General features: G+C 34.8%; 2 protein-coding genes across 2 annotated transcripts in view; both read right to left on the reverse strand.

Annotated features, from left to right (window-relative positions):
• Positions 1–6,048: 6,048 nt before the first annotated feature.
• Positions 6,049–7,211, reverse strand: LOC109059422. Its single transcript, XM_042715954.1, has 2 exons — positions 6,253–7,211; positions 6,049–6,113 (listed from the first exon to the last, which is right to left on the reverse strand). Exons 1-2 carry the CDS (start codon positions 6,982–6,984, stop codon positions 6,063–6,065), a joined length of 783 nt encoding a protein of 260 aa, XP_042571888.1. The 5' UTR covers positions 6,985–7,211; the 3' UTR covers positions 6,049–6,062.
• A 4,932-nt stretch (positions 7,212–12,143) lies between these two features.
• Positions 12,144–17,559, reverse strand: part of LOC109059432 (synaptic vesicle glycoprotein 2B-like) — a 28,181-nt gene continuing 22,765 nt past the window's right edge. The window contains 10 exon segments of the mRNA XM_042715160.1: positions 12,144–12,424; positions 12,740–12,899; positions 13,038–13,238; positions 13,309–13,442; positions 13,542–13,706; positions 13,950–14,038; positions 14,118–14,231; positions 14,368–14,457; positions 14,936–15,311; positions 15,731–15,911. Of these exon segments, the coding sequence (XP_042571094.1) occupies positions 12,241–12,424; positions 12,740–12,899; positions 13,038–13,238; positions 13,309–13,442; positions 13,542–13,706; positions 13,950–14,038; positions 14,118–14,231; positions 14,368–14,457; positions 14,936–15,311; positions 15,731–15,911 (1,694 nt within the window). The 3' untranslated portion in view covers positions 12,144–12,240.

Here is a 17,559-nt window from a genome sequence, read left to right on the forward strand (position 1 = left end):
ATAACTCAGATGTTCACTGATCATATTCCGGGAAATAAAACTTGTAAGACTTGCTTCATACTTTGTTATCTGACTACTGTACACTCAATGCTGCTTTAGATAACATCATTTTCATCATAGACTGAACAGTGGCATTGTGACAGCATTTGAGTTTTGTTAGTCAGACTGGTAATGACGGATCATAAGGGACAAGTGAAGCACAAAATTATGATATTATCACTGGATCAGTCAATATTGGTTGCAGTATCTTTATGCTACATACACTAATTGAATGAACAAAAAACACATTTCTTTTTCGTTCAAAAAAAAAAAAATATATTTTATAAAAATTCAAAAAACTGAATGACATTTACATTAACATCTACGAGGATGAAAAAAGCTGAGAAACTGCAACAAAAAAGTAGTAATATCTCAAAGTATTTATTAAAAAAGGACAATAAATATACAACATACAAACTTTTTCAATAGAAGAATAATTTATTTCATAAATAATTACAAATAATTAAATTCACAATGCAACAAACAAAAAAGTCTAAGTTTATAGAAGAATAATCTGTTTTTGGCATAAAGTGACATCATAATCTCTCCTTGTGTTTTTCACTGAAAACCATGGCTGTAGTATGTAGCATCATGTGTTGTTGAGCAGGGAAACTGTTAAAGGAAAAAAAGATACAGAAATTCAGAACAAGATATATGTAATGCGACAATTGCAACAAATCATCATGTCATTTTGTCAATAACAAACATAACTGAAAGGCTCCTTACCATACAGGACTGTGCATCTCTGAAGTTTGAAGTAGAGGGAAAGTTGTTTTCCATCTGTTGTGTTGAATCACTGAAGGTCGTGAATGCTGGACAATACTGGACATTGTCTTGCACAAGTCCCTGTGGCTCATCCAGACACCAAGTTTCTGAAAGCAGACCATTCTGAAACCTATCTGAAGTATCTTGTGAGTTGCATCTTGGTGTTGTTTCATGGTTGGAGGTCTCCTCAGACTGTTCCAGCCCACAAGCACTCCCAAGAAAGATACGCTAGGATGTAGCTGATATGAGGAGGCGAAGGGTCTCAATCTTGGTCAGGGTTTGTCCAGCAGGAGCCACAGAAGGAGGTTAAAGTAGATGTTTTGAGATGATGGAGAGCCTTGGTGCAGATCCCTCATCCCTGAGCTTCTCTCTTTCACTTCACTGGCCGTCTGACGCAACGTCTCTTTCCATCAGCAGGTATAGCTAATCTGGGTTTTTTAGTTGGTACGCAGTCAATGTCGTTTTTCCCAGTGGCCTCTGGCTGTCTTCCATTTTTGGGCCTCCCAGGCGCGCTCGTGGCTGTCTTCCAGCTTCCCCAGATGCTCTGCACAGGAGGAAAAACATCCTGAATCAATTGTAGGAACTTGGAGAAAGCTGCCTACAGGCACTGGAAGTACCTCAGGATGTGGGTGGGTAGATGAGCGCTCATATTGCCAAACTGGGCATTTGGCTCCCTGAAGCATAGTAAGGAGAAAAGTGTCAACGTGCGAGTGTTTGTGTTAGGTGTGGTGTTGTCAAATTTTGATGAGATGTTCTTTCCTTCTGCAGGTGTTGTCTAGCACCTTGAGTGAGTGGATGCTTAAGAGCTGGAGGCAGCAGCCCCAATCGTATCCTGGATGAAGAGGTTTCGAGTGTTTGCACAAAGTAATTTCCAGAAGCATGCTTATGTAATTTCAAAGCGGGACAGATGAGACATGCACACCAGCGTGCATGGGGAGGTCTGTCATGCGTTGAAAACCACATCACTACACTTCAAGTCACAGGGCGTGAGGTGGTGACTGCAGCGGTAAACATATATATGGAAATAATTTCAGGACAAGTTCAAGACAGATTTAGATTTGAAGTCTGGAGATTTTATATATGGAAATAATTTTGATGTGTTTGCTAGGTGTACTTTTGGGCACTGTGTACTACTGTTTTGAGTTCAGTACTACCTAACACATAAATAAAAAATCAGTCGATTTCCATTTCAGACAGATGAGTCAAAAATGTAATTTTTAGTTATTATTTAGTTTTAATCAACAATGCAAAGCCAGTCAATCAAAACTGGGCCATGCAATTTCATTTTACGCTTGATGTATTTTATTGCTTTTTTTTTTTTTTTTTTTTTTTTTTTTTTCGCGGTTTAAAAGAATTAAAACCTACAATTTTATTGGTTGGAATGTATCTGGTTTAATTCATTTACTTATTGTAGAATTATTTATTTAGCAGTTTTTAGTGATTTTTTTATTGTTAGGTATTATGATACATGCTAATCTTTATCTATTGTACATATTACTGACTCTATGTATGATAGAAATGCTTTGCAGAACTGTATTTAAATGTCTTTATCGAGAGCACTAAAGTTATGACTTTATTCATAAATTCATTAAAAATACATATAAATATACTTTCATTCTCCCTACCAAATAATATTGTATAACTAAAAAAAAAAAAAAATCTTTTTATTTATTAATATTTTTTGATTCTCCCTACCATATAGTATTGTGCATCTGAAGTATGAGGTAGAAGGAAAAATTTTTAGAATCACAAAAAAAAAAAAAAAAAACCATGAATGTTGGACAGTAATTTTTTTTTAAATTAATTTATTAAAAGTACACATATTTATACATACATGAAAATTAATTTATTAAAAATACAAAATGAAAAAAAAAAAAAAAAAAAAAAAATTTCAAAGCTTCTTATTATTAAACTCTTTCTTATTAAATGCTTGCTCTCTCAGAGTAACACCTCTTTTTGTGAAGTGTGTCGCTTGTAATGTGTCAGTTATTCACAGGTTTTTGTTTAGACAACTGTCTTTTAGCATTTTTGGCCTCATGGGAACTCAGGAAGACAGTTATTTTTAATCAACAATTTTTTTGGGTTCAAAACTGTGGTTTGATTCACGTGCTTTTAGATTTGAAGTAAGATAAAATATTGATGATTGTATATCCAGTTGTTGTTTTCTTCTCTGAGGTGTAAGGCCTTGTCTTGTGGATTACGGCTTCAGTGTGAGTAGCTCTGAGGAAATGGCTCCCAGACCACAACGTGTCACTTTTTGCTCCTTCCTGCCCAGTGCTGACCTGAAATAATTAGATTTAGACTGCTCCCAGACAACACATGCATTTCAGACAAGATCAGAAGAAGTGACTTTGCTGATGAAATAAAGAATGAGAAAGTTCTAAACTAAGAATTAATGGGATGTCAAAAGTCATTGACTGACATAAAGGTCATGATTTTTGCATTTAACCCGAACTACTAAAAAATACAGCAAACTCACACAATACAAAACCAAAACAAACAAAAACATAAAAAACCCAAAGTGTGCGGTTAACTAATTAAACATGTCACTGGTCACTGTTAATTCACTGAAATGTGGATTTAAAGTCTCAGACCTCCCTGTAAATGAGTTCACTTCTTCCTTTTCGAAGCGTTCTTAGTTTTTCCGAAAGCATCAATGGTTGATTAGCACATCAATGTGAAGTGTTTTTCTTGTCCTGCTCGGTTAAATGTTGATTTGAGGTAAACAACTAAATTGTCTAAATCCTTTCCTCCCAGTGCTCTGTAAACTGTGTATTGAGCTCCACATTAGCATATCAGTCACAGGGTCAAGGGTATCTAAAGCAGAGTCCTAGTTCTAATTAGCTCAGTATCTAACACCTCGGCACGGTCCTGAAACGCATGCAGCATGCCGACCCCTCACGCATTAGAGGATTATGAAGATAAGGATGCATGAAGTTCAGGCTTTTGAAGGGATCATCCACCCCAGACTTTGAGGTGCGAGATGCTCTTTTTTGTTGACCTGTAGTTCATTAAGAAAGAGCTTATTTGCGCAGGCCTGATTAGTACTTGGATGATGGTAAGGCCTTTGTGCCATGGCACAGCTTGAAAAAACTGTAATCTGTATTCTTTTTTTTTTTAGATAAAAAAAGATAATGTAAATATAATATATTCATAAACTAAAACTAAATAATAATAATGATATATTTTTCTTCTCTTCTCCTTATTATTATTATTATTATTATTATTATTATATAAATATTTATTCAATTATAATATACATATATATTTTTTAAATCGAGTCAAAATCAGGGGCCAAATATATCAATGCAATTTACATTTAATTATGTAAATGAGACATTAAACATGCTGAAATTGAACAAATATTTATTTAGCATTTGCTAAATAGATGAAATTATATATAAATAATTAAAATAGATGAAAGCAAGGCAGAACAACCACATTTGTTAATAAGAATATTCATATATATAATACAAACTCATACTCATATACAAATTATATATATATATATATATATATATTGTATATATACTGTATATGGCCAATGATTTAGCCAATTATTACTGCCTATTTTAGCATGCTTGGAGAGAAAAAAATAAGTAATTCATTATAACTGTTATGTCTCAAATAGTTAGTTCGACCACCAGAGGGCCTCAAGGGGAAAATTAACCACCAGAGGGCCTCAAAAAGATTAAATATTTTACAAATGAATTTTTTTCTTGTAAGTAAAATTATAAAAATGAAAATCAAATGTAAATTAATTGCATGTGAATGAAAGGAATTTTGTGAATGAAAATGGTAAATATTCTTTGCAATGTACACACAGTTTATTCAAGAATACTTGAATCTGTTTTTTTTTTCGCCTTTAGCTTACTCATGTCTCTTATATTGTAATATTGGGAAGACAAAAAATATATTGTTTACAATAAAAAAGTATTTTCCAGTATTTTCTCACAATATATATAGCTGCCTTTATATTTTAGAAGGCACAACCCTCAAAGAAGGCATGATACTATTTTAACTCCATTTTATCTTCTTGCAATTGTTAGTGCTGGTCAATTGTTTTGCTCCATATTAAATTTACTTTATCTACTGGAATCCCGCTGTTCCTGTATGTGAAAACTGATGTAATGTGAGTGTAATTTACATGTAAATCACTGACAGAGACTCAAAGCCTCCACTAATGGTGTAACTGCCTGTCTTTGCAATTTTTGCATATTCCATCTGATCTTATAATTTTTTTTTCTGTCAGGGGTAATGTAATCGGTCAACAGTATGGGTAGAATTGCATTGTATTATCAAAGAATGAATGAAACTGCATCTAGAAGAAATGCAATGAAAGCAGCCAATCTTTTTGAGTGTAACTCACATTGCTGTAACATCAAGTATAAAGTATACAAAAAAAGATAAAGGCAGAACTATAAGAGAATTAAGTTGAGGACAGTGACAGTGTGTCAAGAGTGACATAAAGAGGAAGAGTCGTGCGATAAAATCATTGCCTTGAAGCTGCATGTGGCTGTAAAATATTAATGCCCTCTAACGGAGACAATAGACATTGCCTTACAGCAAAAGCAAATGGATTCATTTAGTGACTCATCTCAGAAAGCCATAATATTATATTGCCATAACTGAGAAACTATTACAGTCTTTATTCATATTTTGAATTAGTTTTTATTTTTATGTTTTCTGTTCTCCATTAAATGTTAGCCAGTGTTTTAGTTGTGTATTTTTGTCATTTTTATAATTTATGTTTTAAATTTAGTTTAGTTTAATACATTAAGTTAGACTAAATGAAAATGAGAAAATATATATATATATATATATATTATAGCTATATATACACAAATATTGAACAAATTTGATAATTGAGCAAATATTAAAATAAACTGCAAAAAATATGATTTTAAACAGTGAAGAACTTTTTATTGTTATTTAATGATAAATAAACAACATCTTAAAGGTAATGCACAAAATCAAAACTTAAGCATTTAGATGTTTTTATTATAAATATCAATAAATTAGTATAACTTTTGTACAAAAACGATAAGATACAAAATATATAATATTAAAATAGAAATCTTAAAAAAAGAAAAAACAATATATTAAAATACATTAAATACTGTACAGTGGTGTCCACTATATATATATATATATATATATATATATATATATATATATATATATAATATATATATATATATATATATATTTATATATATATATAATGTTTTAAATATATGAAAAGTCAGATGGGCGTTTCATCCCCAGAATTCCGGTGCAATTGGACAGTGGACAGCTTTGTTGTAGTTCTAAAAAGAGAGAGGAAAATGTATGTTTATTTTATTTTGAAACCAAAATATTCATCTTTAAAAAAAGCTAACACAATATGCATCATACATATTCAGAATTCTTCATTTAAAATATATATGTGTTAAACAAAGTACACACCTGGTATGTTGGGGCTGTATCTGCATGCAAAGGGCCTTCCAGAAGAGATTCGGAGCTGGAGTTGAAGGAATCATCATAAGCAGGTGTTTCCATGTTCATGCAGACCTGATGAGTGTCCATCTCTGTCTTCCTCAACACATGCTCTGAAGGTCTGAAGGTGCTTTGAGACAGTTCTTGATGTGATGTGCTGAGTCCCCAGTACTCTGGAGTTGAATAGCCCTGACTTTGAGGTGATTCTTGGTATCTAGGAGCTCTCAGGTCCCTCATCTGGCAGAGAGACTCCTCACTGAGGCCTAGTTGAGCAGACAGATAGGAGATGTAGCGGATGGTGAGGCGAAGGGTCTCGATCTTCGTCAAGGTTTGGCCGACAGGAGCTACGGAAGGAGGTAAGTAAGTCCTGAGGTGGTGGAGAGCTTTGGTCAAATCCCTCATTCTGAGCTTCTCCTTCTCGCTGGCGCTCTGTCTTTGCTTGCTCGGGTTTTTGGAGCGCCTTCTTCTAGTCCCAACATGAGAACGTGAGCCGTCCTGATTTAGGGAGCCCGTCATGGGAGTCTTTGCACCTTCGGGAGGTGGAGAAGAATTGTTTTGAAGCTGAGCTGAAGGAGAGAAGTCCATGTAGGAAGTAGGAGAAACTGCTTCAGGAGACGAGATGTTGTAGAATTCAGAGTCTGAACTCGGGCAGCTCCAGGAGTTTTGTGTGAAGTAGCTGAAGAAAGGAGAAGAGACGTCCATTCTGTGTTGTTTGAGAGAGTCAGTGATGCTGGAGGGTTTGCTGGAGGGAGGCTTTATAGTAGGCTCGGGCCTCAGAGGTGTGAAGTGACACCTCTGCAGGCCTCTCCAGCCCACCGCTGTCTGTCCCAGACCAGACTTCAGTGAGAGAGAGAAGTCCAGCCCTGATGTGGGAACCTATACAGATATGAGTCAGCAGGTAATGTGTGATTTTTCACTCCTACCCAACATGAACTTTTTCTCCCCTTCACTACTGTTTTTAACATCAAGCCCTCCAGTGTTATTTGGATTATTTTCAATCCATAAATAGAAACACAATAAACTGATGCTTTCAAAAAAAAAATATGCTAAACTTGGCAAATAAAAAAAAGCAGATTTATTGCTTAATAATCATAATTTATTGTAATGCTGTATATATAATATATAATAATATAATATATAAATATACAGATTTATTGCATATTAATTAGAATTTCTCATGAAGTAAAAAAATAAAGCAGCCAATAAACATGATGGCATATAATACTGTATGTAATACAGAATAATATAAAATTGTAAATATAATATAATATAAAAAATAAGAATAATAAAAAAAGTAGATTTTTTTAAATTATATTATTATATGAAATTGTATTTTATTGAATTCAAACATATTAAGTAAAATAAAAATGTGTTGTATATACATTAAATATTATATATAAATATATAATATTGTGCATTATATAAATATTATATGAGAATAATACAAAAAATATAAATTTGATTTGAAACATTTTATCATTAATCCAAATTTCCAATTAACATAATAAATTACTTAAATTATGTATTATTATTTATTATATTGCAATAATTTTTATTATATTAAATTATATCAAAATAAATGTTTTTTTTTTAATTTTATATAATATTTATAAAACAAATTGATAATAAATATCTAAAAATTATATATATAAAAAATATAAACCAATATTTCTGTCCTACAGTCAACTTTGAAAAACATGTAAACTTCGAATAATTAGTCACATAATTTTATCGAACAAATTATCACCTATTTTTGAAAACTAAAAATGACATAATAAAATACTTTTTTTTAAATGTCAAATAAACATGGCAAAAATGATTCAAAGAAAGTACACAAATGCAAAGTTGGATAGACACTGATAAACAAATAAAGGATAAATCTATACCCTGCTTCTAAGAAACCCAGCTCCAGATGATGAAATGCGGTCAATAGGTCACAGTTGTATGGGGATAGCGACTCAGGTCATTCTCTCACAGCCAAGGTGTTAGGTGACACCTCTAATGGGTCACATTAAAGGCAAAAGCACTGCTCTGTTGTCTGTGTGAACCTTTAATGGAATTTCACACCACACATGTAAGTGAGCTAATGAGGCTAGCTAAACAATATTAAGAGCCAGCCATCACACTAATATACTGTCATTGAAAAGATATTTGAAAAAATCAAGCCTATTGATATGTAAACTGTAAAATTCTTACATTATTCCTTTTTAAAAAAAAAAAAGAAAACCTTTGATTAGCATTAGCATGGCATTGACTAGCATAGTGCATTAGGCTACAAAATCACTAAAATGATTAGAAAATGTCTTTCTTCACTACACTACACTTTTTCAATCCATTTTTAGTCTTTTTGAAGGTGAGTGTGGGAACTTTGAAATGCCACTGTTTAGACTGGCACCTTAACGTGGCACCTTGAGAACTACAAGGTGCTAAACTTGTGAGACCCAGTTCATGAGAGTCTCTGTGACCTCGCCGAGCTCAAGTCAAGGGTTCATCTTCTCAGAATCATTCAAGTGCACTTTTATCCACCATATTCAACAATAACCATCAACACAATTAAAAGATTTTCAGAAGCATCTATTTCAGTAGGGGACCGAAAGATAATATGTGTATACAAATTTTGATATTAAAACATTTCTAATGGTTATTTTACATAGAATGTTTTTATTTTTATGCTTTAGATTTATAATTTTGTTCAATATGTTTATCTAATATTTATAAAAATATCAACAAAGCATCTGGTGTTATGAATGCAATATTTGCCTTTGTGTATTTTTAGTTTAATTTTGTGTGGTTAAATAAGTTATAAACTTAACTGACTTTTCCAGGAAGGCTTTAGACTAAAACAAACAAACAAACAGCATAGAATCATTTCTGAAGGATCATGTGACACTAAAGACTGGAGTAATGGCTGCTGAAAATTTACAGGAATAAATTGCATTTAGAAAACCGTTATTTTAAATTGTAATAATATTTCACAATATTACTGTTTTTACTTTATTTTTGATCCATAGGCTTCATGAGCATAAGAGACTCCTTTAAAAACATTTAAAAAAATATTACTTCAAATTTATATAGTTTGATATTTGTGATATTTGAAGCAGGTTTTTGAAACATCTCTGCTACTATGATTCTTGCACTATGACTTGTCCTTTCAAGGCCTTGGTATGACCTTTGTGATGTGAACTGACTGAACCCTGATCTCACGCTCTGGGAGCTGAGAGGTGCCAGGACTGTGGTGGTCTTTGGCACCTTAGAGTCCCGGTGGGCGAGACTGTTAGCATCTATTAGTTCACAGTCTTATAAGACCAAAGTGTTCACCATCTTAAAAGGATAAAAAAAAAAACTTTATTCTATGAAGGCACATGTATCTATTCAGTCCTAACATTTAAAGCAATAACTTTTATCCAAATTGTCCTCTTAACATTCCCATGGGAACGACGATGTTCTCTCTTTTTTTCCCTCCTCTCGTGGCTTGCAGCCTTTTTTTGCACCCTGAGTGTGAATCATAACAAAATATCTTGAGACAGAGGTGCTGCAAATCAGGAGAAACATGACATTGCATTGTGAGAACGACACCAGTATGTTGTGCCCAGTTTTTTTAAAAAAAGGACAAGAGGTACACTACATACTGTAAGTACAGCATCATCATATAAATCTTATTGTTATTCACACATTTTTGATCCAGAATCTGCATGTAAAATGATCTTTGCACTCATATTCCCACCCACTTCCACAGCTTCAGTGACCGTGAGGAATAGCTTGTCTGCAAACTAAAACCTCTCAACCAAGCGAAAAAAGGGACTCCAGCTCTGTTTCCCGGGTCTTGCTGTTACATCTTTCACACAGTAGCTCAAACCCCAAGACAGAATGAACTGGCAGGCAGAAGAAAGTATTCAGCCAAAAAATAAAAAAAAAATAAAAGCCCAACACAAACTGTGCGAATCACATGAATGTTTATTTTTTTTGTAATTCATAATGTACGGTCACAAAACAAAAACATCAGAATGGAAAACATAAAATGAATTATTTCTGTGACAGCCAGAAAATATTTCCAAATAAATATACGATAAAAATGAAGAAGCAAGTGTTCACAAACAAACTTAGAATCAATTACACAGAGTTTATCATTAATTATGCATAATGAGAAAGTTTTCATTCCATCTCCAACAAATGGATCTGTCCAATATTACAGGAATGCCACAAAAAAAAAGCCAATTGCGAGTTTTTAATCTCACAGTTCTACATTTTTTTCCTCACAGTTGCAAGTTTATCTCCCAATTCCAACTTTTCTTCTTAGAATCTCACATTTCTGAGTTTATATCTCAATCTTGCAATTCCAATTTTATATCTTGCAAGTCAGAATTTTATATCTCAGAATAGTGAGATAAAATTCAGAATTGTGAGATATAAACTCAAGAAAAAGATTTCAAGAAAAAGACAGAATTGTGAGATAATTCACATTTACATTATTTATTTTTTCATTCCATGGCAGAAACTGGCATCCATATTCAGATGTACAGATTTCATTTTGGTGCATGTACTGTTCATAATTTGGTTTTCAAAGCAAAACAGTAATATAGTGTGCATGCACGTCTTTGTTCATTGGTTACACAGGTGACAGCTTCAAATACTTTAAGGGATAGTTCAACAAAAAATCATGTCATTATTTACTCACTTTCATGTCATTCCAAACCTGTATGGCTTTATTGCTTCTGTAAAACACAAAATACTGTTTTTTTGGACATACAATGGAAGTCAAAGGGGTCTAAAAATAATATTGTATAGACATTTTTCTAAATATCATCCTATCTTGTGTTAGGAAAGTCATGCAGGTTTGGAACGACATGAACTGAGATTTCATTTTTTGTGTACCGTTCCCTTAAAAGGGCCTATAACCAGCTCATGAAAACTAAAATGATACAGGTTACCAAATGACTAGTATGGTCTAACCAGTTTTATTTGCAGTGAGACATACATTACATCATCATCCAGACAACACATTGAGAAAAGACACAACATTACTTGGTAAATTACACACATGCAACTCAGTCAACAGCATGTACAGATATGTGGCTCTGTGAAGCTCAAATCCAAAGTGACCAAACCCTCCCACTTTTTCAGAATTCACAGAATGAAAAAAATTAATAAAATAACAGGGTGATAGAGAAAGAGAGTGAGAGAGCACTAAGAAACAACACATTTAGTGAAAGGCAAGGTAAAGTGAGGTGATCTTTGTCCAGTGCTCCACCAGTTTGGGCAATTTACAGGTAATAAAGCAAAACTAGAAAACGGAGGAAGCACACATAATGGTTTCTGCAGTGACCCAACAAACACAAGCGCACATTCTGCACCAAGCATCCGAATGCACAGCGACACATTGAGATTGATCTCTTGACATATAGTAGGACACTTGCAAACACCAGGACAAAAATACACCTTTTATCAGTGGAGGTTACATTATAAGCAAAGGCAGAGGGTGAGACGATAGCAAATTACAAGCTATAGAATAAGATAAAAAGAAAATCTTCAACAGTACCTGAATTTTTTGACCAAGAAATGGCACAGGATTGAGACTTCCATGACTCTGATAACCCCATCCAAGCAAGATGGAACAAACTGTATTTTTCACTGGAGGTTTTTGCTCTATAATAATCACTGTAGATTTTTCTGAAACTATATAACTAGTGCAGATATTTTTTGAGGCTCCATTTGACCCAACAGGCCTTTAACTTACTGTATATGAAATATCAGGCATATTTATACATTAATATCTGACTAGGGGTAGCTCCATCATTTGATCCTTCTAGTTTTTGAATATTAGAGTTTAATATCATATATTATGAGTTTAAGTTTTTTTTTCCCTCTTGAATAAGCCCAATTTTACACATGCCAGCAGTTGTTTTCTCCACACTAATGGTTAAATATAATGGCTTGGACCAAACCTTCAGCTTCAAATTTTCACAGCAAGACCTTCTCTCTGGTCTCAGGCAGTTTCAGGGCCAACACTCCACCACCGACCAGAGCACCGAAGGACAGCAGAATGGGGATGACTTTGGTAATGCCTACGAATGAGGCAAAGATTGAGCTTCCCAATATAGCCGCGAACTTACAAATGGCATTTAAGACTCCAAACGCTGTGGCTCTGTAAGAGAAGTCGAAACCAGGCAATGAAAAGACAGTATGTGTTTTTACATGTAGGCCATTTTTTTGTGAAATCAGACTGATAATGTGATTGTAACTCGGCTTAGTTTAGCATGTATGTTAATCAGACTACAATTGGCCTGGACATTGTATCTATGCTCCAATACACAAAGGTTATAAGCAACATGTATTTAATTGCTTAAATATGCAATTACATACCAGTGTTGTTATTAACTAAAACTATTGACTTGAAATAAAGCTAAAATAACTAAACATTAAAATATGAAAATTTCTCAAAATTGTATATTAGTTATACCTTTTTGAAGCTGGGTAGAGTTCCACGGTGATGACTTGAATGCCGTTCCACGCTGCTACGCTAACGCCACAAAACAGACACTGCCAGGCTATGATGGCTGCCTGACTAAAGCTCAAGAAAAGAAAAAAGGTGCAGCCAGCAGAAATAAGCATTGAACCCCCTGCAGAGAGAGAGAAACAAAGTTTTCACAGGCTCTTCTTAGTTAGAAACAACATTAGCCACTTAGATTGCAAGCTACTAGATCTAAAACTTAAGCTAAGCTAAGGTTTGTAGCCATCTAGGTAGCAGTTCAGCTCACCTATAATCTTGATTCGTCCAATCTTGTCCATGAAGAGTGCTGAGATGATATTTCCAGGCAGCACAGCTAAGCTGCCTAAGAAGCTGACCAAGTAGATGAGGACATCGTTCTCCTCCTCATAGTCTAAATGGCATCCTTTCTTGTTGTGCAGGAAAGTGACGTTCTCTAATGTACAGTCAATGAACTTTTCCTCATATAAATCTGTGGAAATTAAGAAACTATGAGGCCCAATGCATTAAAACATCTCTGGATTGTAGGTAAGATCTCTTACCTGTGTCGTAAAACACAGTACTGCGGATGGTACAGTTCTCAAAGATGGTGTCTGTGGATCGGATGTTCTCAAAGTAGCAGTCCTCAAATAAGGAGTCTTCAAACTTCACAGACTTCATCTCAATGTTGATGAACCTGCATGAAAGCACACGTTGAGATACTACTACAGCCTGACCATTAAGAGAAGAATATTGTTGATATTGGATGTCGCAGATGGCGTTTTTGTCAGCGTACTTATCATTGATGTATTCTCCCTCTTTATGGACTTGGTTCTCCAAAGAGAAGTTGAAATGAAATTGCTCCACCTTTTCCCGATTAAATACTTTGACCTTGGATTCATACTCCTCATGCTGGAGGTGTTTGATCATGTCAGGAAACCACACTGATAGCCCGTAAAAACTGAAATATACCACAAGAAAGAGAAGCAATGAAATGTTTAGTTTTCTAAGTGTGAAAACTCCACCAGTGGGGCAAGTTTGGAGGTGGAACTATCTGTTTTTCCAACCAATGTGTTGCAATTCTATTTGCTGACACTAGAGGCACTAAAGTCACACACTTTAACTTAAGAAGTGTTTAATAAAATAGTCAATGCACCAGTGTTTCAGGACACAAGAATTATTAGTAATTAGCAAAGGGGTTTACCTAAATGCCATTGTGAACCATATGATGGCCATTAGCAGAGTAGCGAGTCTTAGATCACGACCGAAGAGGGACAAAACATTTTTCATGACCTGCACACAAAAACAGCTTATATTAATATTAAGTATTGAAGAACATTAAGTTAATTGAACTGTTAGCTTTATGGTTTACCAGCTTGGTTAGTGTCAAAGTTCGAACCACCCATCTCTGGAAAGCAGTTCCAGTTGCAGTCTGAATCTCAATGAACTCATCTTCCTGTGTCTTTGGAGTCTTGATATGAGTTACCTGGATAAAAGGATTCATTATCCATGAGGCATTATGATAAAAAAAAGACTTAGGTCTACATGATGTAGACCTAAGACAACATTTATTACATATTACTCCAAACATCAAATCAGCTCTTGAAAAACATTAAACTTACAGTAAACACTCTCTCAGGTTCTCCTTTGGCTCTCCAGTTGGTGTCATGAACCTGTTTTAGGATCATCCAGGCCTCATCATGTTTAGCATTCTGGAAGAGATGGATATTGTTTTCTCATCGCTGTGTGAATATTACTCAAAGACATTTGCAACCTTACAAAATGTATTTCAAATGAAAGCTTTTATTTTGAATTTGATTTATTTGTTTAAATAATTTAATACTTTTATTCTGCAAAAATGCATTTAATTGATCGTGCTTATTAGTAAAGACATTTGCAACCTTACAAAATGTATTTCAAATGAAAGCTTTTATTTTGAATTAATATTTGTGTGTGCTGTGTAGTTTCGTGCTTATTAGAGTGTCACTTGGTTAGCTTAGCAACATGCTGACGTCAAACTCAGGTGGCAATCAGATTTGTGTGGTGCAAGTCGCTCTCCATGAAGAACCTTATAAGGTACCACAACATGTTATGATGCTATCTTAGAAAGCAGCTATTTGTGTAGGCAGTAGACAGCAAGTCAGCTCACTAGGTGTTGGAACAGCGCTATTGTATATTTCAGATATGTACCTCCAGTAGGAAGCGTGGGCTCTCAGGCATGAACATTAGCCCAAGAAAAGCTGCTATAGCTGGGAGAGCACACAACAAAAAAAACACTCCACATCTGTAAAACTAAAACTCTGCCCACACACAAAAACCACACCAAAAAAATATCAAAAAACAACAAACAACAAAAAAAAAGGGGCTGGCTTTATCCATAAACCGCTTTACATATAGAAGGTATATGCATGTACCATATCGAGGGATGATGCCCCAGGCGGTGAAGGAGGCGTAGATGCCCCCCATCATCCAGAACATGCAGAGCCAGCTGAGATGTTCTCCTCTTTTATCCATCTGCAGGAACTCAGAGAAGTACGCATACACGATTGGGACGGAGCCCCCGATCCTGCAAGACAACAAATGGCCGCAGTTCTTTTACAATGCATTTATTCCTATCTGCATTCCTATTCATTAGCTCGTTCTTGTCCACAAAACCTGTAAATGGCCACGAGAGCATACTGACGAGACCTTTAATGTCATGATGTAGTCTTAAGGGTATTATAGTTTGAAAATATGACCAGAGGCAGCTAGATTGAGAGTTCCCCATGAATCAGTCCTGTAATTACCACCCAGCATTGATAGGTTTAAATTACAAGTTGAGCTGAGGGAGAAGGGCTTGAGCCTGGACATGCCTGATTTACACAAGGGCTTGACCTCTAATGGAAAGCAATGACTTATTGTCAAGCAATTATATGGCTTCCAAGGTGGAGGGCAGATTTTATTTTTGATATACCACTCCTTCTCTTCTTTTTCTCTCCAGCTTACCCAATTCCAGAGACCAGCCTGAAAAACAGGAAGAAGCCGTATCCCTGTGCGAATGAGGAGAAGAAGGCAGAGATGCAGTTCATGGCCAGAACGATAATCAAACATTTCCGTCGACCGACTTTATCAGCCAGGCCACCCCAAATAAATGCACCGAACATCATTCCCAGGAAAACTATCAAACCTGTAGAAGAAAAGATAAACCACGTGAGACAGACTGACACACAGTAGTTATATTTATATAATATTTTAATTTTATAATATATAAAATATTATAAAACATTTTAAGTACACATATTTTACCTCTCCTCTATTTTACAGCGCCTCTAGGGGGCATTCTCTACCTCTTTCCCTCTTTGTAAGTATGCATTAAGTTTCTCATCACCCCAAAATAAATTTACTTTGCATTGTTTACTTTCAATCACTCTTCTCTAATGAGATTCAATAGTATCTACATGTGTTTTTAAATGACATAGAAATATGTAAGTTCAGAACTCAAGCAACCACAATCAATTTAAGCTAATGTATCTCGGAAATGGAGGGAAAGGAGCGTCAAATGAGCAGTCACAAGGTTAAGTGATTGCAATAGAAGATTTTGCACTCCTGGTCAGTCTTAATGAGTGCGAGTTGGTGTTCAGAAACTATAGCAGGGCTCACAGGTGTGCAATTTGGCTGACGTGACAGGTTTAGTGAATGTACCTGTCAGTGGGGTGCTCACTTAAGAGCGCAGTGAAAGAGCGGGCATTCAATTTGAACCTTTGTGTAAATGTTGTACAATGACAGTGGAAGCATGTTATTATTATGCCAGTAGATTTATTCCTTTTTGAAGGGCAAGATTATTACCATAGGAATACAATAGAAGTTTTAAAGGTTTAATTGTACTCACAATTTAACATTAAAGCTATTTTTCTAGCTCAAACGTTAGCAAATGGCTGTAGGGTTCACTCCCCAGGGAAACTATGACTTTTTCACACAAGTTGCTTTGGATAAAAGTGTTCACCAATTGAACAAACATTACAGTTATACTTCAGACTTATTACATCCAGAAATCACAGAATCCCTGTCATTGTTAATATCTGTAAGACTTTGCACAAATACTGGACTCATATTCTGGTATTTTATTTAATTTATTAAATATTTAATATTGTTAAATATTTAACAGTTAAATATCAGGTATAAATATTAAGCATTTATTAAATTAAATCATTTAATATAAATATTTTTATCTAATTCTATTATGCTTTCAGACAACATTAAGAGTAATGTAGTACTTTTAACTCATTTTATCAAACCAATTCTGCATAATTCTGCAGATTTCCCCCTCAAAATTATAGTGTTGCACAGGCATGAAGCACGAAGGTCTGGCGTGGAGTACATATGGTCATGTGGTGAAGGGAGTTTGGTGTAAGACTAGTGTGAGAGTGACAGCACCGTCCTCTATGAGCAGATCAACATATGGAGCTGAGTTGCCATTATCCCCCACCGCTCAGCATGAGGATCCTCCCAGCATCCCATTTTTCAGCCTTAATCCGCAGAGTCACGCAATCGTGACAATGTTTCAGAGCCAAAATGAGGGCCCAAGGCTAAGCCGATGTGGTGATTTCATTCTTTTATTGTCATATAGATTTACATGCCAACTTCAGTTTACATTTCCAGAGTTAAAGGTGAGGTGTGGCATTTTTTCAATGCTAAAATACTTTCACCTGTCTCAGTTTAATATGCAGAGACTATAAATAGGCTTTATAATTTACAAGATAATTTTGTCTATCAACAGTGTAGCGATGTATGAAACTCAGCTTACACAGAAGTCACTTTCAAATAAAGCAGCTTTC

Source organism: Cyprinus carpio, chromosome A25 (genome assembly GCF_018340385.1).
Source record: "Cyprinus carpio isolate SPL01 chromosome A25, ASM1834038v1, whole genome shotgun sequence".
NCBI lineage: Eukaryota > Metazoa > Chordata > Actinopteri > Cypriniformes > Cyprinidae > Cyprinus > Cyprinus carpio.